Here is a 27,694-nt window from a genome sequence, read left to right on the forward strand (position 1 = left end):
GAAAAAACTTACTTTTCCTTTTGATGCAGACTGACACCAAATAAAATCTTTTGTGTGTTTGTATACTTGTTTTGTCTCTTTACAAAATTTTGAGTCTATGCTGCCAGGAAAATCCTGATTTGGTTTGCATTAAAAAACTTATTAAAAATTAGTAATCATGTATTCTTCTGATTATTAATAATAATTCTGTGCTTCTCTGTGTGTTTTATTAGCTAATTTTCTACCCTGCACCTGTGGGTGTCCTGTAACATAATACTGAGAGTGATGCTTCATTTCAGGAAGATCTCCCCTTTGGTTACAGCGGGATGAAGATAAAGTTTATTTAAGAGAAATCAAAAAGGATTTAATAATCAAGAAATCTTGGAAATTATCCATCTGCTGGATATATAACATATGAGCAAATGGAAATTACTGAAATGTTTAAGTAATGCAATTCTGACCTAAATCTGAAGAGTTTAATTCTGTTTTACTAAGTGGAGAGTGAAAAACCAATTCCCAGCATAGGACTGTGGGACTCTTGTGGTAGAGGATTGAGAATTGCATCATGTAAGTTGAAGTCTAAACCAGAAATTAAAAAGGAAAAATAAATCACACTAACAAACAGGCAAGCCACCAGACAGAATGCTAACTTTTGTTTGGATCTAACTCAATTCAGTTCTTAACCTCATTGGTTATATGGAAGTGAAAACAATCCATGTCACTTTGGGTGAAATAGTCTCACATTAAGAGCATCAATTTGGAACCTGCAGAAATCACCCAGATCAAGTGAAAATTAACAAGCTGTGTTGTAAATTGGTGGCTATTACATCTTGCAACATGGTCTGGAGTACACAAGAGCATTATTATTGTTAATAAATTAATTTTGGTCCAGAAATGAAGTTTGATTAGCATTTTATTTGGGCACTATACAATATGGCAGAGGAAAAAAAAATATAAAAAGAAAATCAAGCTGATTATAACATTCACGTGCCATCAGCTTTCTGCTCCAAGAACTTTGCAAGTTACGCCAAACCAAACCAATGCAATTTGGTGGATTTGGACAGCCCTTTCATGACCACATTATCTTAGCTGGATTGTTAGCAACTTATTTTGGAAATCCAATTAGGCACAAAGGAGAAAGGCAGAGAAAGAGAGAGAGTATATTTAATAGCTCTTATATCCTGATACTATGAACAATTTTCAAAGCAAATTCACTTTTAAGGGCACCTCTGTCAAGAATAAAAACATCACTGCACTGCTGCACGTGTTTCTTCATGGCAGGCTATAAATACTTACGGAACAAGATGAAACAAAAGCCTTGCCCAGTTTCCTATCTGGTGCTGGAGTTTAAGTATAGTGGCAAAGAGACTTTCAGGAAAAAAAATATTTGTTATAAGAAAGTCAGCTTTAGTTCACTATAGGATGACCTTCTTGTGTTTTGTAGTGAGGTTTATCAGGGAAAAAAAATCACTGGATTTTGCCCTAAAGGAGAACAAGTATTTTATTTGCTTTATATTCCAGTCTCCAACTCTGTTTCTGTTTGTTTTAATGAGGAACCTGAGAACAGGATGGACCCACAATGAGTAATTATAGCCAAAAGCACAATAATGATTTCCACACTAAATTTTGTAATGGTATAAGAAATGTAGGAAAAGGTCTTACTCAAGAACTCATCAGTTCAGCTGCCAAACTATAGCAAATTTTAACTATTTTAGTTTAAAAAAATACACAGGTGCTCCCGATGAGAAAGTTAAAAGGCAACTGGACTCAGGCTTGGCTGAGATTCATAAGCAATAATGAAAGTTTTAGTCACTCTGCACTGCACAAGAGATGTTAGAAGATATATTATTTAATCTATTTAATTAAATAATATATTTATTTAAAACATTTCTTGCACTTCTATCCAAAATAGAAGTAACAATGAATGCAGGCCAGTGTCAGATCTAGGACCAGTCTGAGCTGTAACTAAGAGCTGCAGTGAAATGTTGACAGAAGAAAATTAGAGTTCAGGTGATATATTTATTAAAAAAAAAAAAAAACTTTTAAAATACTAGATTTGAGTATTAATTGAGGTAGTCCAGGTGATTTATGAACTGTCTGCAGTTAAATGTTCTCACTCACTCATTTCTGTTGCATAGAAAAAAAAACCATCCCTCTCCCAGATCACACTGGATTCTGTCTAATCTTAATTTCTATTTGATAATTATGTTCAAACTGAATATAAAAAGAAATTTTCTATGTGCAGGGAGAAAGGGGTGGTGGTACACAGAAATTTCTCTGGTTTTTAATAAGATTTAGAATTTAAAGCAGCACTAGGTAACTTCCTGCATAAAAACCCATGGAACTTTCACAATTAATGTATCCTGAAATAGGTGTGGTCCCCAGGCCTGTTTTGTAAAAGAAACCATCGTGCTGGATTCAACAACAAAGTGAAGTACAAACTTGAAGAAAGGCATTCTTTAGTTAGTCCTTTCATTTAAAATCAGTTATGTTCAGGGCAAAACTATTGTATTTCAAAGGAGCCTATTATGCCTTCCCATAAACAGAAAGATCATACGTTTTAAAACTAAAGTATCATTATGCAATCAAGCTGTTGTATTATAAACTATTTTGTGGGCTCAGATGCCCAGGGCCATCTTTACAAATATTTAAGAGGTCATTATCAGGATATGTTCTCCCTAAAACTATAATTCTTTCCTCATGTTTTCATATGCATCTTACCATAAATATCTGATTTATAAACTTTTTTTTTTAAAGTTTACTAAGGGCACAAAAGTGAGGGAAGAAATCATCTAAAGAAGCAGAAATGAGTGAATACAGCAAATACATTCATGTCAAAATAATGTGATGAGAAAAAAAAAATGCACAACAGAAATAAAATTTCACAAAAGGATCAATATATGTATTCCAGTAGAAGGAAAATCATGAAGGCTAGCAAAGAATGAACCTAACACACTAAAATTTGACTTTAAAATAATATATCTGCATAGGGTGACAAAATGAACACAGAGTTTCAGGTGAATGTTTGAGCAAAAATAACATTTTTTGTCTGAAGCCATGGAAAATGATGAATGTCATGAAGCAAACATGGGCTACACCCCAGAAAGTGTTGCTGACCTCCCTGTCCTGCTTCTTGGTGTGGCAAAGGGTGGGGTTGTATATGCCCAAAGCTCCTGGAGCAGTGCTGGGGGCTGGCACTGGGGTTGGCGCCGCTCTGATGGGACCAGGCTGCTGTTTTGATCACCAGAACTACCCCCTTCTTGTTCTCCTCCCAGCAGATTATCACATTTTGAGGCTTAAAACATCCCAGCAACTTATCAGCAACATATCATCATTTAATAGGGAAACAGGTCCATCCCTTGTCCAGAGAGAGTACCTGGCTACCATGGAAATGGGTGCCATAAAAATGTCATGTTAGATACTTGTACCAGACAGAGGTTAAACAGGCCTGGGAGATCAAAGATTGGATGATACTGGAAGTCAATCTGAAGGACAAAAAGATAACCACTGTTGTAAAAACCATCCATTTCCATTGGTGCCTCACATTTGGAAATAAAGTACAGAGAAATATTTGGAAATGACTAAGGCTGAAGAGTTATTCTGGTATTGTAAAAGCAGTAAGAGCGATGCTCTTGGAGACTGGCTAGACTGACCTCAGTCACAGACAGTCTACTTAAATAATTAATTCTGGGCACTATGAACAAATAATTCATGACAAAATATCATTAATCCCAACCAGCATGGTTTCATGGAAATCAGAGCTTTGTCTAGCAAACTTTTTGCATTTTTTGATGGAACAGAATATTTGACAGGTCTGGTTGGTGAAGGCAATGCTGTTGAAATAGTGTGTTTGACTTTCCGTGCCACCTTTGACTTAGTACCACATGGCATTTTGATCAAAGCACTTGCATTCTATAGAATTAACAGGGCATATATTACATGGATTAAAATCTGGCTCAGTGACAGACCTCAAAATGTGGTAGTTAATGGGAGATATCAGTTAGCAAGGTTAGAACTGGCACAGCTCTCGAGAGCAGGGCTCTCATCCAATGCCATCTAATACCTCTATCAGAGATAGGACAATGAGAGAAAAAAATTCCCTTGGCAAAATAAGCAGATGACACAAAGATCAGGGAGAAATTAAATAATGTCAAGGACGGGTAAAGTTACAGAAGATCTGAACTACTACCTCAAACAGCCACAGTCTGGCAAAATCAGGTTTAGTATGGAGAAACACAAGGTATATCCAACACTCTGGATTTAGGCTACAAAGGACTTGAAGTTTACTTTAAATAAAGAGCTGATCTCTGAGCTCAGTGCTGCAACAAACAGGACTAATGTAATGCCTTGGATTATAAAGGAGTGTCAAAGAAGCAGGGATGAGATTGAACCTCTTCATGGGCTACAAATAGAATCCATAGTAAAGCAGTGCACTTGATAGTGAAGCAAATAACATGAAATATAAAATAAAAGCTTTGTTCCATCCTATTAAAGAGAGGACAGAGAAATGCCCTCTCCATCTGTACATTTTATGTGATTTGAAGGTACTGGACTTCCTTCCAGCACTGCCCAGCTGCAGGACCTGTGACAGCAAGCCTGAATTCAAGGTAGCATCAAAAATTTTTCTTTTTTCTATGATCAGTAGAAATCCAACACTGCTTTAGAATTTAGTAAAGACAGAAATAGTGGGGGAAAGAAAGGAGAGGGAATATTGTAGTAGCTCTTAAAAGGCTATGAAACAGCTCTATTGGAGGTGTCTGACATGAGGTTTGGTGAATCTCTTTAGGAAATTAGCTGAAAAGAAATAATTCTATGTTTGACTGCAATAATATCAAGAAGATGAGGGGCATTCCTACATAAAAAGAGAATCTCATTTTTTCTTGCAGTAATAACTCCAAGATGCAATGAAAGGAGAAAAGCTTGACTAAGATCTTATTGTTTTCAAGACCCTATAGAAACTGTTTAATGGAAGCAATTAAAACACTGAATATGAGCATTACATACTGAGAATGAGTAACAAGTGAATATGATGGAAGATATACTTCATTCTGTTTCATATCACTCGATGGTAGAATTTCCACTTAGATATTTATACACAAATAAATAAGGGCAGCAAGAGTACAAAGCAAGTGTAATTTAAATGAGCACACAGTTCACTGCTACGCGGGGCTGCTGTTTAATGCCCAAATCAAGCTTGCTCTGCCTCTGTCGTCTTCTCTATTGTGCTGTGCTTTGACATTCAAGAAGTTTATGGTTTAAAAGCCCCAGGAACAACAAGACTTCCTCAGGAGGCTGCCTGTAACAAGAAACTAAACTAAGCTTTGAGACTATTTGTTTTGAATGAAGCCGTCGAGCACGCAGCGTGCTCACTGTAATTTTGCCCTTACCCCCAATATATACTTTTGCTGTTCTGCTAGTCCCACTTCTTGCAGCTAAACAAAGTGACCTCATTGCTTTCCACTGTATTTTCTTTTAAACATTGGCTGGGATGATTGAGATTCAGGAATGTGGGAAAATGGATTCCCAAGCCACGTCCATCCCCTTTAATTCTGAGCTGTAATTTTTGGCTTGGCTTGAATCACAGTCATCACATTTCAGTCTGAATCTCTCTGTAAAGTGATCTTTCTTAAACATTTCTTTCACTCATCATGGGATCAGAAACAAAGCCATTCTAGTCTTTCAGCGAAACACTTACAAACGTCTTTTTACAGCGACTCACAAGAGCTGAATTTCCTTTAAAAAATGTTTGAAAAAGAGGAGGTTTTCATTGCCTGATTGTCCTCTTTGTGAATCTTGTCATCTGTATGCCATGAGCTACAGCTATTTTAATCTGTTTTTGTTTGCAATCCATTTGGTGTCCGCCCAAGAAAATGCAGGTGATTCTAATTAACTTACTGCTGAAGATGTGGAAAAATCTCAATTGTGCGACAGAGAATTATACACTTAAAACCTTCCCTCTATTATTTATAACAGCTTATTAATGAAAATGATTACATGAATACATTTACCACCTGATTCATCTTTGTTCACTTTTTAAATCAACAAGGTTTATGCTAAAGGAGAAAAAATGCCTACCAAATACAGACTTCAAGTACACACATCAGCTTGCTGGTTTAAATGGAATGGCAGTTAAAAAGGAAATAACATTGTTTTCATGCAACACAGTATAATATCTGAAATTGCCAAATGTTTGGAAGTAGCTGTTCTCTCTCTGTAACACATTAGTATTTAATTTTGGGAATGCTTATTTCTGTTTTGCTTGCGTGTTTGTTTTCTCTTGTAATATCTCCTTCACCACTCCAATTCCCTTTCATTTGCTGCAGTCACTGCTTCTCACGTACAGGTTAGGAGGTCCACTCTGACCAATCCTTAATTCATCTGAAATAAAATAGCATTTCTTTGGCTTTTTGCTGCTTTATCAAGTACGAGTTTTTTCATGCTAACCAAGAGTGATCAAGGGTGGTAAGGCAGTGGAATGGGTTGCTCAGAGCAGCTGCGGATGCCCCGTCCCTGGAAATGTCCAAGGACAAGTTGGATGTGGCTTGGAGCAATGGGATAGTGGAAGGTGTTCCTGCCCATGGCAAGGGTGGAATGAGATGAGTCTTAAGGTCTCTTCCAAAGCAAATCATTCTATGATTTTCTATTAAAATCAAGGGATGTTACCTGAATTGAGAATTTTCTGCTAGGTACAGCTACCTACAGGCAGTTTACCACCTTCCATTTCTATTATTCTGTGCCACACTCTGATAGTCTAACTTGAATGTGATGACAATATAGATAATGCTGTTTATTTTGGGAAGGATGAAAGCCTGAATAAAGGTTATCATTTTAAGGAGAAGCTGACAATGGAAAAACTCATCCACTGTGTGTCATGATCAGAACAGCTGGGGATGTAATGTGGAGGGTGGGGGAGAAGAGAGCCAAGGTATTTTGTATGTTCAAGAAATATATACAACATTGCCATTTCTTATATCCCAGCTGTGCCTGTTAACTTCTGGAAACATGTAGAGCTCAGCAATAAAGCATACTTGACTGATATTTACTGCAATGTGCATTATAAGACATTTTCTGTCACACATTATGTTCTGAAAGAGTTAAGTAACATGAAAAATACAGGCTCAAGATTATATCTGTCATGGATGAAAATACTACATTTATGCCTCATTGTAATCCATTCATTGGTTTATGTACCCCAGCCCTCCAGGGAGTGTCACAACTCCACATGATACTGCTGAGAGCTGTATTTTGCTTTTGGATTTCTGATTTAGCTGAAAGAAGTTTAAAAACACATGTAGCCTGACAACTCCCTATTGGCTATACAGCCGAGGAGGGTCAAGAGCATAAACCATTCCAGAAAAAGCCAGCTGTGACTTAGGCTCACTGTAAAGATCTGCCTCTTACAGACAGTAGCAGACAAGAAATTTATGCATTTTGCTAAATCCTCCCACTTTAGCTGAACTGTGCTTCATCTGGGGATCCATCATAACTGACATCGTGCCTGTGTTTTTTGAGCAACATCAGTACACTAAAGGAAACTGAACTTTGGGAGCGTCCCATGTCCTCTTAGGAGTGTGCAGAACTTCCAGTCAGGTCCACTGTCACCACCAGTAGGAACTGTGGTTAAAGCTAAGGGACAGCTACAATTCTCCAAACATCCCTTATTCTCAATGCTGATTTTAAAGATAATTTAGTGCACAGTAGGGACAAATCTTTTCCCCTCTTTCACAATAGTGAAAGATTAAATTAGACCTCAGCAATGTCACCTCCCCATCCTGACTAGGGCTGCTTCTTGTTGGACTTTGAACAGTTGGAAGTGTATGTGTGGGCAAACAAAACCTTCAACCAAAATGGGTAAGGATTGCATTTTCTAGTCAGCAGCACCTTTGCTTGGCAAAGAGATTTTTCATTTGATTTTTTTTTGGTTGCTTGTTTTTTGTGGTTAATGACTGGGATAGGAAGTTTAAGGTGGAATAGGGATATTTAGGAAGCAAATTGAAAGTCACAGAACTGCTTCTTTCAATTTTTTTTTTCAGATAGCTGAGTCCAGATAGGACAAACACTCTTTATAACAGATCCATTATTTGATAACCTGACGCTGTGTTCTGTCCAGCCTTTGATGTCTCAAAGTTATCTCTGTTATCTCCAGGATCAGGTCCTACTCAGCTTTCCATGGACACATCCTCCAGCTCCTGAGCATCACTGGGGAGGGATGCCAAGGCAGAGTTTAACTGTTGCAGTTCAAGAGCAGCTAAAGAAATACCAATGGGGCACTTGATAGCAGCACTTGTTTTGTTGCATAGCGCAGAAAGCTGGGTCTGTGTCCTGCAATTAGAAATCAGACCTGTCTGGGGACAGGAAACACAGAGGTTCTGAGTTTCTAACAGAGGAATGGGCAGAACCCTGCTCTAAAATCTGAGCTGGGGCTCTAATGTGCATTTGGTAGTGGTCATTGTTACTCACATTGTATTGTAGGCATCTATCTTTGTGCTTGCTTTTTATCTTTAAGAGGGAGTAAACATTTAAAAAGTAGATTCTTTAGTCTAAGGCACACTATCAGACACCTTTGGGTGTTGCAGGAAAACCCAGAGGCTCTCTTGGAAGATAAGTATTCACACAGCTATCCAACACCAACTCACTGAATTCTTAGCATTGCAGATCTGCCCAACATATAAATGTGATAACACAAAGGTGTGTGTGCATGTGCACACGGAGATAATTTCTACTTTAATAGAGTCTTTCTCAGTGTGCTTTGCTCACATTTCAAGACCCAATAATAGTGAAAACCATGGGATTCCACTGAATGCCCTACCACCTTTCTTAGTGTGATAAATCTCTAGTCTAAGAAGTGAGTAAAATTTTCTTGTTTTTGCGAAATTCATATTTAGTGTTATGAAACCGTGACATTAAGCAGTACTACGGGAAACAACAGAGACATTAATTTTAATATTACACAAACCTATTGTTCTTACATATTTTTCCACTTTAGTTTGCCATCTTAGCTGTAAGACTCTGCAGCTATATATATAGATTATTTTTCCTGTCATTTCCACTGTGTTTTCTGTCCCCAGACAAGTTCATGTAACTTAAAAACTTTTTTTTTTTTCCCTCCATTTAATTTGGCAAAAATCTGATCACCAAAGCAACACTCAGCAAAAGATGTAGTCAAGGTATCTTCAGAAACCATAAAAATCCTGAATTAGATTACAAAGAGTGTTAAGTACCAAAACTTAAGAGACTGGTTCATCCCTCATTACTTTGGCAGAAGCAGCTTCATAGTTTCCATGCCATGGTTTGACACGCATTCCAGGATAGACTACACCAAAATAGCACAAAAGTTGAAATGAATTGCTCAGGGACTCCTCCAAAAAGTTTTTTTAAGTATAGTCTGAAAAGGAACAAATTGCTTTCTGCTTTGAAATATGCAAATAAAATAAAAAAAAATCCTCAATGAAATACAAATTATATAACTAAAACATAGCTGAGACATGCAAGAAATACATAAAAATACTGTCTTCTGATAAGAAAACAACCCTAGTTGCTGGCAATAAAATGCACTGGATATGTTTTAGCTGAATTTTGGGTGAAGTAAATGCATAAATATGAATATAATTTGATATTTTCATGGAAGATAATTATTTTGTAATTTAAAGCTACAGGAAGGAATTTGATTTGAATCGTTGTCATTGTGTCTTAAAGCTGACTGTGGCATGGAATGATGCAAGGAAGGTAGAAATCCAATCTCATCCCTGTTACTAGGGTTCACATAGGCCCTCTGGTATTTCTGAAGGCTTGGAAAGATGGAGTTGGCATAAAGTGCTTTCCATATCTAATTTCCTTCTTTGGTGAAAATTCCAGTAATTATTAATGACATTTACTCTACAGACATCCAAGGCAGTTGCAGGGTTTCTAACAGAAACCTCTTGCTGTAAGCTGTGGCCTTTGTGTTTTTAATGTAGGGCATATCAGAACACAAGAATGCAACTGAAACAGAGATAATAAAAGACACCATTGTGAACCCTTTAGAGTGTGCAAATTCAGAGACTTTTCAGGCATCCACATCATGAGAGTTTGAAAAGTATCAAAAAATATCGTGTCTTTGTAGCCACTGCTGTGAGGACAGTCCTTCAGGTCACAGATCAGGGCATTAAATAAAGTGGTTTGTGGCTGCTCTGGTTTAGTGTCAAAGTAGGAAAACCTGCCTGAGTAAATAGCAGCCTTCCAGAACCTTCCACCTCTTTGTTTGGATCCAAGACTGGCTTGCGATTTGTTTGGGCTAGAGAATTTGAATGGTTTTGTTTTCAGTGGTCAGAGGAGATGCTCAGCTTGTTTAAAGTCAAGTTTATAGTCTAAGTGAAAGCAGTTTTCAATAGTAGAGGATGTATCTTATCTTTCTACTAAGGTTTATTAAAAATATGTAGCACCTGATAATTTAACACCAAATGAGTGGCTGCTAAATTTCCCCCTCTCTTTGTCCCTCTGTCTCACACACACAAACACAGGAATGCTTCTTGCCTGCCAAGCTATGTGCCAAGATTTTGTTCACTTTAATCTCAATCATATGAGCTAGAGAACCATGAAACAAAGTTTCTACCAAGTATGCTGACAGATTTTTAGTTCTCGTGGCTCCACAGGGCATCACTACAAGCGCATGAAGGAACTTTTCTTATTAAAGGTTTCTGAGTTGATCCGTTTTCCATTTATGTCAACATGAGCAGTATCACCATGAGGAACTCAACACTTGCTAACTGATACCATACACTCATCAAAATTATTTCATTTCTAAGTAAACAAAAAGCTGTGGTACCTCCAACAGCATTGTGTGGTTACTGCTGGCATGGGGAAGGCATTTGGTGGCAGCTACTTTGGTGTGTTATGTCACATAACACCATGTCAGCTCAGGACTGACAAATCAAAGCATATGGTTTGAAATATTGGGGGGAATTTTTCCTGGGGAGGTGAAGAAAAGAGGCATGGAACAACCTCTCTCTGCCTTCTGGGGACTTTCTTATCTTCTGAGTGAAGACATTTCAGAGATATCACCTTACCCTTGGTTTTGAGGAGCCCATGATGATTTTAAGAGTCACAGTATGGGCCACTGTTAATGGCCCACAGTCTTGGCAATTAAACAAGTTCCTGTCCTTTGTTTTTAAATCTTGAACAAAAATCTAGGTATTTACATTTTTTTTTAAATAGATAAAGCTTAAGGCCCTGAAATAACAAAACTCTGACCCATTTCCTTAACTGTAAGGCACAACTATTGACAACAGAATAGATCTATTCAGGTCCCTCAAGTCCCCATCTGTGTTGGTGGACAGAGGCTTGTATTAATAAAGCAGGAATTATAGGAAGAAATAACCTATATCCATTTTAAAGCAGAATAAGCATGAGAAACCAGTTTCTGATTGCAATCATATATTTTTCCCAAAAAAATTCAGTTTTTTGAAAGGCATAATCTCTGACACCAAAAAAGATGCATGAAGGAACCACAAGGAGAGAGCTGGAGGATCCCAGAGGTCTGCTGTGTTATGAAACAAAATGCTCACATTTTGCTCTCATTTGCATCTATGCCGTTCCTCCCAAACCATTGTTTGAGTGAAGACAAAAGAAGCTGGTTTGCTATAAAACTGCATCCATGATCTGTGTGGATCCTGATCATAATGAAACAATGTGCTGAGCCAACAGACAACTGGAGATCTTTGAAAAACGTGTTAGCTCCTTGGGGGTTATCATGCAGTAGTCAATTTAGGGACAATTCTGTTATTAGATTTCTAATAATATCAGTTTCATAATTTCAGAGGAGCAAAATAAGCTAAAGAAATCGTCTCCTAAAGAAGTGAAAGCCTTCACATAAAGCCTCCTTTTTAATCTGTTCTCCTCCTTTGCCCCCTGCCTTCCTCCTGAAGTTCTCTGTTGGTACAATTTCTCTCATGTAGGTATCAATCCCATTAGACTGTGGTATTATATGATTAAAACATTGATGTAACACAAGCTGCTACAGCAAATAATTGAAGTAATAAAATACAACTGCAGTTATTTGTTCTCTTGAATTGCAGGAAGAAAAAAAAAAAAGGAGATTTTTTTTTTTTTTAAACTGACCTCACAGTGTGGCATATAGAAAACTTATGTTTAGCGTGTTTTGTTGCTGTAAAACTTCTTTGAAAAAATTACAGTGTAGTTGTAGTAGCTTTTTTTTCCCATAGGAAAAGCGATTAGTTTGCATTGAGGAATTATGTTTTCATAATATTTTAAAAAATACAACTTCCTATTTAAGCAGAGATATTGAAAGGATCTGAAATTACACCTCTTTTCCTTTTAAAGGAACTTAATGGACTTAACTTCTATTTTTGTATGTGTTTGTGTGTGAGTGAACATCTCTTCTAGGCCAAGATTCATTTTGTCAAGTGTTAGCCCAAAGTGTTCTATTAAAGGCTGAACTGCAAAGTCTGACTAAATGGGGTTTGCAGTGGAAATCCTGCCAACTCCGTGTCTGTGATGGCATGTGTACTGTACCAGGGCATGGTGCCTCACAGCCTCAGCTTATTCAGGGGGAAAAGAGAGGAGATTTGTGTCTCTCTTTTTACCTTTTGCATGGCTGGGAGGTGAATACCCTCATGTGTGAGCTTCCCTGAATCTGCCTTTGACCAGAGGGTGAGTCAGGACCTTCATTCCCTCTTTGGCACAGAGCTAGTAACACACACACACAGTCAGCTGGCTTTAAATTTCTCTGGACTTTTTGTTTCAGTGAATGCAAGTGTCAACTCCTTGATTTACAAAGTGTATTAACATTATTTTAATATCTAGAAAACGTTGTTTGATTCTTTTTTATTTCGTAGGTTAAGTGGTTTGTTTTATTTATTATGCCAATTGAACAGGATTTTATGGAAAATTCGGAAGACAAAATGCCCTGTTTCCTTCTACATGTTCACAAATAGATATATTATACAATGCTAGAAAAAGGCAAAAGGCCAAACTCATCTCTGGTGTAATTCCAGTAAAAGCAATAAAATTACACAAGGCATGAATTTGGCCCAGGCATTGTAAATGTTACTCTGGTGAACACTGAGTGTCTGCTTGTTGTTACTGGCATGGCTTAAAATACAAATCCCCCCTTTTTTTTCAAAGAAATGGATACATTCCTCTGGAACAGATTAATCAATGAACCAGGTATCAGGTAACTGTGACAAAGACAACAACTGATTCAAATACCTGCCTGGTTTATGGCTTTTTCCTCTTCTAACCAACTTAGAGTCTCTTCTTTCAAATTTTTAAATAATTATATATTTATTCTCTTTTGTGCTTTGTCATTACAAGGCTTTTATTCCTTTTTTCAATTTTTTTTTGTCTGTTGTCTCCTTTTCTCTAATTTGTCTTGTATGCCCTTCCGTGATGTTTCCTGTTGACACTTCTTGATATTTTTTTCTAACTCAGAATGCGGCTTTCTAGCAGACACAGAGGCCCCAGAGTGAATACCCTTCAGAGCCAACTCTGACTTGGACCTTGCACAACACTATTAACTGGCTCTTACTCTAAGAAAGGTGGCTATAGTGGGATTGCCTGAGCCTGAAGACAGAAATGGCTGAGGAAATCTTGCCAATATGTTTGCACTAAATTCAACCGTTCTTGATTTCTGCTCAAAATAAGAGTTTATTAAAAAACAAAAAAGTTAAAGAAAAAATAAAAGCACCAAACATTTTCAATCACAAGCTTGCAAGGGCTCCTCTCAGAACTTTGTTGTTTTATATTGCATTCATCTGTACATTTGAGTTTATGCTCCTTGGCCACTTTAAAGTAAACATAGTTCAATGCCCTCAGAAACAGATTTCTTCTGCACACTAGAATTCCCTGGAAAAAGGCTTTATCTTCTGAACTGCTGGATATTTTTGAGTGCGTGCAATTTTTTTTTTCCTATCAGTTTGTTTTGTTTCCCCCCCCCCCTTTTTTTTTTTTTTCTCTCTTTTCTTTTGCATTCAGTGCATATAAAAGTCGGGAGCCTCCTTGGAACAAGATAGAATCATAAAATGAATCTCATCATAAGCTAAACAGTACAAATTGCACATTCTTCATGGAAGTATTAGCTTTTAGTGCGTGCCTGGATCCAAGCACAATAGATTATCCCAAAGTGGGAAAGAATGAACAGTACAAAATTAGCAGAACTGGGGGCTCAGATCAGTTGGAGGAGCAACATGATCTCTGTACTTTCAGGGTACTGAATTATAAAGCCACTGGAAACAGAATGTAAAATTATATCAGAGTAAGCAAGAAGGCATGTGTAGGCCTGGTAGAATCAAGCAAGAGCTTGGAAAATGCATTTCCAGAGGAGAATAAGTACTGAAAATCAGTGAATGAACTTGTAGGAAACAAACTGCTATTCATGAAGAATTTCTTGCTCTGAGGATAGAAAGATACGAGAGTGAAAAAACACAGAATACATTTCAGTGGTTGTTCAGGGCCAAGTGCTGTTGGAGAATAATCCTGCACTCAGACAGAAATATAAAATGGGACAGGATAGGTCAGTCTCCTGAGGTTTCCCTTCTCAGGGAAGCCTTGCCAGAACAAATCCTTTATGCCACTGCCTGATGGGTTTGGTCTAACCGTGCTGGGAAGTGTCCCAGGAGCACTGTGCATTTACTGGGAGCCCAAGAAGGTGGTGAGCACACCCTGGCAGAACTACCCTGTACTTTCCTACTGCCTCCCTCAGGTCCCTCAGGTCCTCAGGGATGGGAATGAACTATTTTTGAGTACCAAATAAACTTAAAATTTTGCTTAAGCTAAATAAATCCTGAAGAACATGCTGTAGAACTCAAACTGATCATGAGCATTATAATACATACAGAGGTGGAAATAGGTGGTGGAGTCTCCATCCCTGGAGTGATTTAAAAGCTGTGTAGGTGTGGCATTTGGGGACATGGTTCAGTGGTGGCCATGACAGTTCTGGGGAAATGGTTTGACTCGATGATCTTAGAGGCCTTTTCCCACCTAAACAATTCTGTAAATTTCTAGGGGTTTTGCACGGCTGTGAATCCATCCCTTGGCTGCACAAGCTTTGTGTCTTCTGCCATCCTCACTGGTTTATAATCCACTCACTCCACCACACCAAAGCCAATGACCCCAGCATGGGAATCCAGCTTTAGGAGATGTTTGAGATTTTTTTTCTTTTAAAATTCTTCTGCAGTGTTTTGTTCCATTAGAAAATGAGATAGCATTAGACTCTTTTAAAACCTCATTTTTTTCCTAGCAATATATTCACAATACTTTATATTTTTTAAAACTCATTTCCTCTTTGCTTAACTCCTTGAGATAAGTGAACTCTCCTCTGTGTAAACATTCTACCAGAATACTGACTACCTTTTAAGCGATATATGATTTAGAAGGTAATGAAATATCACTTTCTTTTTTTTTTTTTTTTTATAAATAGGTTTTAAAGTGCTTTTAGCTGCACTTTAGCTTTTAGATTAACAGATAAAACTGATGAAAGAGACACAACCTTCTGTCACAGGGCAGCATGGCATTTGGGAGGTGAGGTAGTTTAAAATGCCATTTTTATCTTCATTTCTCTCCATTGGGATGACTGAATTTCTTTACTACATCCCATAAGCTACTTTATCTTTGCCCATAAAGTCATTTTCGTCCTTAAACCCTGAATATTCTGCATCATGAGACTGTGTGTCTGCATGTCTGCAATGATTGTGTGCATAATCAAGCACAGCTATGGACACTAAGTAAATTAAAGCCAAAATGAGTATCAGTTTTAGGCACTTTGTGGTGTCAGACCTTGGAGCCCGTGAGAAATCTGAATTTTGAAGAGCAAGAAGTTAAATTTTTTTTCAAAACCATGCCTTCTTAAAATTGCATTTCCAGCTTTTAAGTGCCTAATGGTGTCCTCTGAATTCTCCCTGGTGCTACCCCAAATCACCCCTCAGGCCAAGAGCCCCACACTCAGAGGGGGTTTTGTCACTGCTCTTATTTAACATGATTTGTTCCCTGGGTCCCAGTGCAATGAAACCCAGTAAATAATACACTGGACACACAGGGAAGATAACAAAAGGAAATAGTTAAGGTACTATAATAATTTTAGCCCTTCTTTTTTCAGGTCACTATAATCTGCCCAAAGATAACTAATTGTTCAAAGTAAACATTCCACTCCGACCACAAAAGGAATCCATTACACAAACATATAATTCACAGTCATTTTTAGTGGGTTGTAAACAGTTTGGAATGAGCATAAAATGGGACAAAAATCAAAGTGAGCATTTAGAAATGAAAAAGTGTTTGCTACAAAAGGTCAGTCCCTTTACTTGGCAAACTATGTAGAAAAGCCTGGGAAAATGTTGAACACACAAGCAGTAAGGGAATTTTAAAGCCAACAACCTCCCTGTTTCTTTAAACAGACATCGGAACCTATAACTGGATCCTGTCAAACAAACGACTGCAAAAAAACATAACAGCTGCTAAGAAGTAAAGTTGAAAGATAAAGTTTTCTAAGCTAAGAACCTTCTCAGAAGTGGACTAAAGGTCTTTCTTAAATCTTTAAGCAAGGTTATGGATCCCAGGGTGGCTTTTAGGCATCGAATCAAATATGTAATTTTGTGTATCATTCCTGTCAGAGCATCCTGTGCTCCAAGAAAAGCAACAGAAAACAATATCTGCAACGTCCAGCTCAGAATGGAAACAGTACCTGTAATCACCAGCTTTGCTGCCTGCAGTGTCATTTTTCAAGTCATTTAGGCTGATTTGAGAACTCTAACTTGGATTTTGAGGGAGAAAATGAAGGATGTTTCAAAAGAGAGATGAAAGTTAAATTATATTTCCCTGGAGCATTAGGACTGTATTTCTTTACAAACCCAAACCACACTGGATACCCTGGGTAGGTTTAGGATAGAGACTGCTCGGGGTGTTCATTTACTCTGTCATTAGACACACAGACAAATGATCTTCCCTGGAAAAGAGTTTAGTATCAGACTGTTTTCACACGATAAAACACTACTATGAGAAGTATTGGATGGCATGTTGTTGAGGTACGACACAGACTGATATTTTCATTTTTTTTAATGCGGTCTACTCATGCCTTTCACATATTTTTTTAAAAGAAAATGCAAAAAAAAAAAAAAAAAAAAAAAAAAAAACCAGCCAGGACTTCTAAAGGGTCGTGGATAACAAAATAAATATGCGACTTCAGAAATGACTGGAAATGATATCTGGCCTAGAAACACCAAAAAGTCTTGCAATGGGCCCCACCCTTGGCAGAAGTGAGCCGTGTGTGAGTTACAGAGCAGTGGGAGGATTGTCCCAGGCTCTCCTCCCTGCACTGCTCAGCTCAGGGCTGGTGCTACCTGTCAGACACTTCCCAGGGAGAAGAAGGAAGCAGATTGAAAAACAGATTGAACAACAGGAATACAGATTGAAAAGGCCAGGTCAACAGATAGCCCCAGAAAAGCCTGAGGTCCATCCAAGGTAGGTGTGGATGACAAAGTAAAAGAAGAAATAAAAAAACCCTACAGAATGTGCTGGTCCATCAAAAACTTTCCCCTGGAGTCCCTGAGAAGACAGAAAATGCAGAAATGCTGGAGATCTTTGAGTAGTCCCTGTATTCCTTCAATCTGATTGCTGCATAGTATAGAATTGTTCTCTTATTTTCACCAGGTCACACCACAGACATGGGAGGTTTTTCTATTTAGAATATTGCATGAAATACCAAGGATACAACATTCCCAAGTCAGTTTTGACTTTAGAGTCACAGGTCTGGATAGCTCAATAATCAGTCCTAGAAGTCCATCAAAAATTATGAATGAATAATTCAGTAATTATTATAAGTAATTCATAAGTACAGGAAGAATGAAGAGAAAAACTGAGCTTCCTTAAAAAAAAAAAATAATTAAATGTGACCATTTCCTTGCAAGTATCCAAGAATAGGCACATTTGTATTGCCTCTCTTTACTAAATTCCACTACCAGCTTTGCAAGATGGCTGAGAAAATGGAGAAAGACCTTCTGCTTCAGAGTTCTACTTCAATAACTAAAAATACAAAAAGAGGCTGAAAAAGTGGAATTCATTCCATTTTTATAACTTTCACAAGTGAATCCTTGTTGGATAGATAAATATGCATTATGGTGTGAGATATTTTAGATCAGGTCTTAGAAAGCGCCGCTGTTCTGAAATGGTGAAGGAGCAAATGACCAAACAAGGGGGGACAAATGACCAAACCCTGATCTAAGAGCAGAATACATTCAGAATGAACATTCTTTTTGGTATTCATTTTGAAATACTGCAATAAACAGGAAATCTTGCCAATGGTTAATGACAACCTGTGCATTCTTAATCTGTGGGAGAATATTGCTACACTTGGCTATTGTGTGCAACCTCCTCTACACATGAAAATGTACTAATTAATATGGTTTATTCAGATCACTGCTGACTTTCTTTCTGTGCGCAGTGATTTTGCTTTAAAATTCAGAAAAACAAATAGAAAACCAGTAGATGATTAAAAACTAAATCCATGAGCTGATAGCTAAGAACACAACAGTTCAGTGGAGCACAAATGGTTTGTAAGTAATATTTAGGGATGGTCTCCTAAGTTTTTTTTTTCCTAATAATGTTTTATCTGAAGTGAAGCACGCATGTAACATTTTTGGTACAGTTACAGTATGTGGATGATATAGTCTCTAAATAGGAAAAGAAAGCTTTTCTACCACAGCCAATATGCCAGCTGTACCGAGTATCTAGGCCATCTTACTAAGACTATGAAAGTAAACATACAGTTTTCATTAAACGTGCCTTTCCCATAATTGGTACATAAGTATTTCCCATGACTCTGCAGTTGAGTATCTTGGCTGGAGGCATATCTGGCCATTAAGAGGAGGGTTTCAGATCTGTTGAGTCTCAGCCATGCCAGGAGACTTGGCACCTCCACATACTGCTTCCTAATACCAACCCCGGCACAAAATGTCATCAGAAGCTTGCATAAACATTGGACTTAGCTTCACATAAATTACTGCTGTCCTGAGATAGTTTATGCCAGAACTTAGTAAAAACAACACTCTGAGTAAATAGAATGTGAGTAAATGGAGGCATCTTAATCCAAGAAAACGATAATAGAAAAATACTGCGTATCAAATATAAACTCATAAATATAATGATAACATGAAATTTTTATCTCATGCCATGTGATTAGCTTTTATTTACATGTTAGGCTAACCAAAAGGGGTAAGCTTCTCTAAGTCACAGCAAGTTTGAAGGTAACACAAGAACTGTAGTGCAGTACTCAGACGGATGACCGCCTTTGAAGGAATGGTGATACATCCAGTTTCTAATATGAACATTTTTTTTTGATAATAGCAGAGACAGTAAACATCTAATTACGTTCCTTGAATTTTTCTATTGCAGTTCAGCAGTGCAGAGACCTCTGGCCTCACTTCTACTTGGAGGAGTGGTCAGATACTCCAAAACATCTATGAAATATCCAGTACATTCTTGAGGGAACTTGTGCTGAGGTTGTAACCAAGCAGTTTGTTAGACATGTTCTGCATGGAGTGGAATTTTTGCAATCTAATCTCTGCCTTTCCTTTTCATGTTCTGAATTTCACCTCACAATTCCTCCTCTATTAATAGTCACTTCACACATTTTTCCCCTTTTTTTATCCAGCCTCCAGCCTTCCTCCACAAAAACCCAATGCTACTATCTCCCCCTGCTGAACAATCTCCAGTTTGTTTCAGTCTCTGACTTCCTGCCAATCATTCTGGGAATAATAATATCCCAGTGCTCTCTTTGCTGTATAATTAAAGCATGAATTTCCCTGAGTTTGAAACTCCAGGGTAGTTTTATTGCACCTTTCACTATAAAACCAGGTAACAATGTCAGAATTAAAATAGCTTTTTCCTTTGTGGGTAACGCTCTAAGTATCTTTTTATTTTTCATGGATTCTCTTGTTCTGAGACTCCAGTATATGGCAGTGACAATGGGTTCACCCAGCCTTATTCTGAAAATAAATTTTCTATCTTTTGCAAGATATATGTTTCCCCAGATCCCTGGAACAAGTTGTAAACTTGTAACAGATGGTGATGAAGCCTCACATTTTTATACAATACATTTTAAGATTCTGCATCTACCGCATGCACCTTCCAAAGAAAATGACCTTCATTGAGAGAAGATACACACTGCAGAAAGGAAGGCAGGCAATGGTGTTAAGTGCATCTTTTTTATACTATGAAAATTTTTCTTATGAATCAAAACTTTTAATGAGGATGGATACTCATTTCAGTATTTTTGTAATATCATGGCTTGTAAAATAACTGTAAAAATTAGACACCTACACTCATTAAAAAAAAATGGCCATGTTAGAATAACATTTATTTTGGTTAATTTTTTTAAATTTTATTTTGGTTAAATTTTCCAATTCAAGACTTAGGAAAAAGTATTGGCTACATTCACCAGGTACTTTAGAATGAAAAAACTGACATTTTATCGATGGCTAACATTTGCTTACCCAGAGAAAGACTAAACCAACAACATGTCAAAAAAAATGGCAAATAATCAGCATGAATGAGTTCTATTAATGTCTTATCATATAAAGAAAATGAAGATACACAGAATGGGATATAGTTCTGTTCATAAATATATTATAGATTGTACTGTCTGCCTACCCTGGCAATCCAAGCAGAGTTACAAGATTAAAGTTTTGATTACTATTAGAGAAAAAAAAAACTATTAAATAATAAGGTACTTACCTCTTTTTTCAACAGCTTTTATGCAGAGTCTTACAAACTGGGGAACTGTAGATTTCTCATGCTCACAAACCATGTGCAAATGGGAGCCAAAAATTTGATCTACATTTGGAAGACAAGAGGAAAATACATTTAGGCATATTATTATTAGTGGGATTTTTCTCTCTTCTCAGCTTGCCTATTAATTTAAAACTCAGATATTGAAGATGCATAGACAAAGCTGGAACCAAATCCTTTTTGAGTCCTAGTGGTCATTAGCTTTTGCCCCAGAACCAAATCCCTCCACATCTGCTGCTCATAGTGCTTGATGCTTCCCTCCGGATTCAATTTCAATTGCCACTTGCACCTTAATTTTGACCTCTCTAAGGCTTGGAGGTCTTCAGAGTTTGATTGGACCTGCCATAGAAAATGTGCAGGCAGTTCCAGAGCTACAGCTCCTTAAGTCATTGAATACACATTTTTACATTATGCACTTGGTCCAGCCTAGAAACTCATCTGGTTGGGTGACCTGTCCCTTCCATGCATTTGGAAGTTTCACTCTTTCATGGAACACTGTATGAAGGCAAGGACTTCATTACTTTGCATCATCAGGACTCGGTACAATTTCATCGCAACTTCACAAAATCTTTTTCTTTACTCATCGAGTTGCCCGCTCTGAAAAACAGAAGATACTAGATGTCTTCTGATGAGGATTTCATCTTACGCCACGTTTAACTAATGATCAGTCTCCCTTCACTAGCAATTCTTTAACTAGATAATGCCACCTTTTAGTTTTTGTGATTTCAAAGTTTTGATCAACTTTGACTGTTGATCTCGAAACATATTTGTATTAGCAGGTTCAACCCGTCAGATTACTAATTAGCTTCCTCCACCTCATTTCCACTCTGTATTTGAGAGATTATGAAAAGAGCAATCAGTAACAGGGACGTTGTCAGCTAAAATCAGAATGAATCAAACAGATGAGAGGAACTATTCAATAGGAGCCAGTTTAATGCTGAAACAATAGGAGTGTACTGTCATCATTTATCCAAAGAGACAGTCTCCATATAGCATTTCAACAGAGCACTAGAGTTTGTAAATTGGTGTGGAGGCTTTGAAAGTTATTATATATATAGCTGAAAGGTGATAGCACCAGTCTGGACTTTGCATAGAAAACCCAGCAGCTCCCATGGAATTGGATGCTTCCTCCATAGTCAGTGCCACCATACCACACCATAACCAATTGCTTTTTGCTCTAAAACCAACTTATCCTCACTCACAAGTAAAATCCCATTAAAAAAAAAAAAAAAATCTGTGCTACAATAAGCTTCATTTTCATTAATCACCACTATTTCATACTCAGCTCAGATTTCAAGAGCACTTGATTGCCTTTTCTTTCCTGATACCCAGAGCAGGGAACACGGTGACAGAACCAAGGTGTGGGGCAGGGGTCACTTTGGACTTCTCGAGATGCACCAGGGCAGTTTATTGCAGCACCTCCCAAAGTGTGTGATCTGCATTCTGGGAGAGTACATCAAAGCTTGAATTGAAGTTAGTCGGAGTTTGGGCTGCAGAAGGGATGGAGGACTGGGTTCACAGCACTGCTCTCAGGAAGGTTGTGTGCATGTGTGGCGTTAAGCATTAGCGAACAGTCTGTTACATGTTTTGGGGTTATGTTTCTGACAAAGCACAGTCTGGTTGCATTTTCTTCATAAAACATTTATAGCTGCCTACAGTGGTAATTATACATACAGAGATTTATGATTAAAATGTACTAGCACTTCCTCTTTTGACATCTTAATTGTTTTTTAAAATTTTAGCAAAGACCGTCAAATTCTTTGCATAATATGGAATGGTCTCCAATGTAAATTATGTTAAAAAAGAAGTAAAAACATGTCTTATTTGGTGGACAAAGACACTTGTAAACAATTTCAGAAGCAAAACAGGCAAAGAACTGCACTGTGTTTAGATGGCAACACATGAAGAACTGAAATGAAATTAGTATGTTGCTGTTCAGCAGTTTCTCTTCTGTGTTATAACCACTTTATAATCAACTTCTAGGATTATTTCACAGTTACTCTTTCAATCTCTAACATGAACACAGAATATTTGGTATTCCTGGGAGGAAATTTTGAACAGGCTGAAAAGAGTTTTACAACTCTCACCAAGTCTGTTACTTCATTTCTTGGTTCAGATTCTATATATTCAGCAAAATATTTAACCTTATTTTTATACCTTTCACTGCATGGATACAGTCACATTTTGTACCCCACAGTTAAGTTTTAAATCACCTCTTCTTTAGAGCACAGGCACTCAGGATTTTTATATTGGATGGAAGGGCAGCAAAATAGCATTAATACTTGCTGGGCATCAAAATAACCTATGGTAAAACAACAGCACACAACTGCTTTGGAGGGTTTTTTCCCCCTTCTAGAAATTCTTGAGTATTTACAAGTGCACAATCCCATGAGTCATCCAAATAATCTCAATTCTGAGTACTCCTGGACCACAAATTGCGTGACTCTCTCTAATCAATTGACTTTTTGCTGGATCTGTTTCTGTGCATAAACATGGGAATGGCAGCAGTTACACTGCCATATTTACACTTGTGGAGGTCACAGGGATACTTGAGGAAAACTCAGCTAAGATTTGTTTGTGCAGTATTTCAAAAAACAAGGAATGGTGAATTGCTCACTTTTTAGGCAAGATTTGTATGTAACTAAAATTAAAATATTATTTTCTTATTTTTTTATAAGTGTAGAATTATACATATTTTAAAATTAGTTTAAGGGAAAGCTCTCCAGAACATTTTTTCAAAAAAATAAAAGAACTGCTCCCAAAGGGATAAGGAAAGCAAAAACTCTTTGTTTGATTTATTTGTGATAAGGTCCTCCAAAACTTCATCTTTTATGACTTGAAAAAAAGAGATGTACACAACACTCCTAACCTCCTGTTATGACAGTTTATGTTTCCTATCCAGCTTATTTAACTCAAATGCCTGGGAAATAGACACAATTACCACCTTATGGAATGCTACTTAACTTTAAATGCTCCCCTCTGAATAGAAATCCACTTTATCTTCTCAGAGTTATTCCAGTTTCTCAGGAATTATTTCCTCTATAGGCTCCTGAAATGCTCTTGCTTCATCATTTAAAAATTTAAACTAACAATTGTTCAGAAATATCTTTTATTAGAACAAAGGCAATTCCCATGCAGTGGATTCTGTTCACAAGGGCTCGTACAAAGGAGCTGCATACTATGCCCATATACAGCTTTAATCATTCACTCTTTCAGCTGTTATCAATTTAAAACCAATGAAACTCCCACACTGAGTCCATTTGAGCAGTCAATTTTAATATCTTGGGGCATCTGTAGTTATTCTGAATTGGCTGCAAAAGCAGAACTAACAAGTTAAGCTCTAACCATAAGTCTACATCAGGCTGGTAAACCATACATCAAACACCGACAGTTAGTCAATACTGTAGTATGGAAAACCAACAAGCATTTTTAAGAAGAGCAATATATTCATAATATGTTTGGTGGTATGGTTTACATTACACATCCCTGTTATCTGTACGTTAAAAGTTCTGCTGGAGATGGTGGGGTGTGTGACAGCTTCGCACAGGGATATAAAACCAGACACCAGAATGGACATTCACAAGTTGTATGAGAGAAAATGATGATAATTGCTGCAATGAATTGCTCGTTCTGGGGAGCTTCAAGTTTTCCCTGAGCTTGACAGGACTACTTTTTTTTTTCTTTCTTTTTAGTAGCTCTCTCTGGCTACAGAAAAGCCACTAACCCTGGGCTGCAGAAATCTTGACTATGGGAGACAATTCTTCTGGAAAAGAAACAATTAAAATAAAATCACTAAAGCCACATCCTCACTGAGAATGTCATTGTTTAACTGTTTTGGGTGTACATGGATGAGACATGGCCACACTTGGAAGAACACATACTTGTGTTTTTTATTAAAAAAAAAACACAGGGAAGGGCATGGCCAATACTCCGAAGTCTCAGGAAGAAGCCTAAATTCTGGCATGAGAGGAGATGGTATAACAGTACAATGCCCAAGTTTTTAGAAATGGGAATTATATCTATGTAATCCTGTGCCTTTCAGGAACACAATTAACTGTGCAACACCTGGATTTGAAGTGCTGGACTAACAGAGCTTTGCACCAACATCCAAGTAGTTTTTTTTCTTTGTGTCTGTTTGAATGTTGGGAGAGGGAAGGAGAATGAAAAGGGAAAATCAGAGATGAATGTACAAGGAGAGGGATAGGACAGTAGGCACCAGAGCTGTGAACTTTTGCAGAGGGAAGTCACGAATTTGGAGCCATATTCTTAAAGGTGACTTCTTCTAGCTGCACTATCTGTAGTCAGACACATTAAGCCAGACGTTAAAGTGACGATGATTCCAGACTGGGGCTCCAAATAATGCCATGACACTTTTACAATAAGTGGGGCAGGTCTTTAGCTGAGTGAAGTCGGCGAGGTTGTCAATGGAGCTTCCCTGATTTATGCAAGCTGGGAATCTTGCCAGTCCTTTTAATGTGAAGATTTACTATATATCGTTGATCCGTGGTGGTCATCAATTAAAAAAAAATTACATTTGTGAACAGTTACTATTAAGTGGCATATGAGCTGCCAGATTTGTTTCACATTCTCAGAAAAAGGGAAAATAGTAACACAGACACAGGTCTCTCTTAAGAAATTCTGGTGTTTTACTGGGGACAAGAGCTTGCTTGAATTCAAAGAGAGGGTGTCTGCTGTACTACTCAAAACACTTCTCCCAAAATGAGACATTTAAAATTTCTCTGAATCATTTTTTAGCACCATGTCAAAGCAAGAAATCACTTTGTTCAGTGTCTGGTCATCCACAAGGTTTAGGAAAATTGCTTCCAAATGTCCATATCAAAGAAAGAAATACCCTTGTGACCCATTGTCCCTGCAAGTCAAAGGAAACATTTCCTAACTTTCCCTAAGCTCTGATGTGCACCAGAACACTTGCAAAATTCCTTCATAATCTGCAAGAATTACAGAACACACCAAAGGTGGGCCTTAATCTGCTCTTTTGGACTTCTCATGAGCATTCTGCTCATTACATTGAACTACTCCAAGGTCCAGTGAAACATATGATACAATAAAGACATTTTCCCTTGCCTGGAAATGGAATGGTTGGAGATCTCTGTGCTGTGATCTGCACAACCACCAGCATATGCTGAGCCCTGTTCTATAGGCTATCAAGCCAAATCACAGCTAGTTCCTTTCACTAGCAATTGAATGGCTTTTATTTTCATCTTGAAACAGTTGTAACCATTCCAAATTTTATGCTGTTTTGGTTTTTGCCTTAGCTTATGAAATACATTCAATGGAGTTCCTTCGGTGTCTAGCTTTTGGGAAAGAAAGATCCACCCTAAAAAAAAAAAAAAGAAACCTAAATAAATTTCTTACCAGCTGCATAGCTTCATTTTCCTCATTTCCCACAGTGTCATTTTTGTGAGGTTGTTGCTCATGTTTTTTTACTCTTTGCTGAGAGTGTGTTTTGTGATAGTCTACTACTGACAAAACCATCACAGCTTTAAAATCACAGTTTCACAGAAGTTTCTTTTCCTTTGTTGGTCTAGAAAATCTCAGAAATCAGGATGTTAGGAGGCCAACATCAAGCTGAAGGTTGGCAATTCATTCTGGGTAATACTAAATCATGACAAAGCTCAAACATAAAGATCAAAGTTCAATTATAAACTATAAAGTCGTTTTAAAAGAGAAGATTTATATATTATTTTTCTAGCATATTAGTGCAGATTCTGTAAATTCTGAGAATATTTCAATGCCTAGGAACCAAGGAACCCTGCCCTAGCGTATAAATTTGAACAGTTATTCTCAAAATAACACTGCTCAAATGGCAGACATGGGACATGCCTCTTATTTACTATTTCTAGGTTGTGTGCATGTGTATATCTAAGAACAGAAGTGTGGTTAGAGACACAAACACATTCCACAATGTCCCTGTATTGCACATCATCTCAGAAATGCTTCAAAAAGCTTCGAGACCAAGGATATTTTGTGTAAGCATGAGTGAGATGTAACAAGGACAGATGATCTTCATTAGAGCTCTGGCTGGAGCATGAAGAGCCCCGGTCACCAGCCCATTGCAATGATTGAAGCCAACATGCTGTTCCCATTCTGGCTTCTTTTCTGCCCAGGACTAGAAAGCAAATGGGACAATGATGGCAAAAGTAACTTTTTGTCATGCAAAGTGTCAGTGCATCTTCATTTTCAGATCAACATGTAGCTAACATTTAACCATCAGTCTTCTACTTTCCCTGGTCTAAGTGTTATCGTCCTTACTATTTTCATTTAACTCCCTACTTTACTTTCTACATGGATATCTGCTACACTCTACACAAGCAAAGTTTGGGTAAGAGTTAAATGACAATCACATAATTTCTAGATTTCCTGATAACAGTGTTGGCAGAACAAAGTACCCCAGGAGATCAAACTGCTATTTAATTTTGAAGCCTGTATTCCCAAATTTGGTTAATGTGGAGAAATGTGTGGAGTCTCCCGGCCAAGTGTGCACGCATCAGCGACTCACTGAGCACAGGACTATGTTTAAGTGAACTTACCACCTTAAAATGTATTTACTCATGACTATAATTTACGTGTTAAATTTATTGGAGTTTTGGTTCCAGTGTGACATACAATGTAAAAAATCAATATAGATTTGAGAGCTTTATAGTGCCCCTGGCAAATATGAATAGCACTTGATGAAAAGTGAAGGTTTTCACAGCACCTACAGTGCCACTGCATTGGAGTAATTAACACCACACGCTTCACAGATATTTATATCAATTCTTCACCAGCACACAGAACAGCTCTTTGTCAGGAATTTGGTACCAAGATGTCCTGCAAGGCTTTATACACACTTTTATTACAAGCCCCTATTTTAAGGGATTTACAATTCTGACAGAAGTATTTCCCTATGGAATAAAAGGTCGTAGGCATGTTCTGAGAG

At 37.5% G+C, this 27,694-nt stretch overlaps 1 protein-coding gene across 1 annotated transcript in view; it reads right to left on the bottom strand.

The window, feature by feature from the left end:
• The window catches only part of ARHGAP15 (Rho GTPase activating protein 15), a 322,109-nt gene that overhangs the window by 103,708 nt on the left and 190,707 nt on the right, over window positions 1–27,694 (bottom strand). Inside the window, exon 11 of the mRNA XM_068195158.1 lies at window positions 20,701–20,799. Within this exon, the coding sequence (XP_068051259.1) occupies window positions 20,701–20,799 (99 nt within the window). The remainder of the gene's footprint in view (window positions 1–20,700; window positions 20,800–27,694) is intronic.

The sequence above is a fragment of the Anomalospiza imberbis genome, chromosome 7, assembly GCF_031753505.1.
Source record: "Anomalospiza imberbis isolate Cuckoo-Finch-1a 21T00152 chromosome 7, ASM3175350v1, whole genome shotgun sequence".
Taxonomy (NCBI): domain Eukaryota; kingdom Metazoa; phylum Chordata; class Aves; order Passeriformes; family Viduidae; genus Anomalospiza; species Anomalospiza imberbis.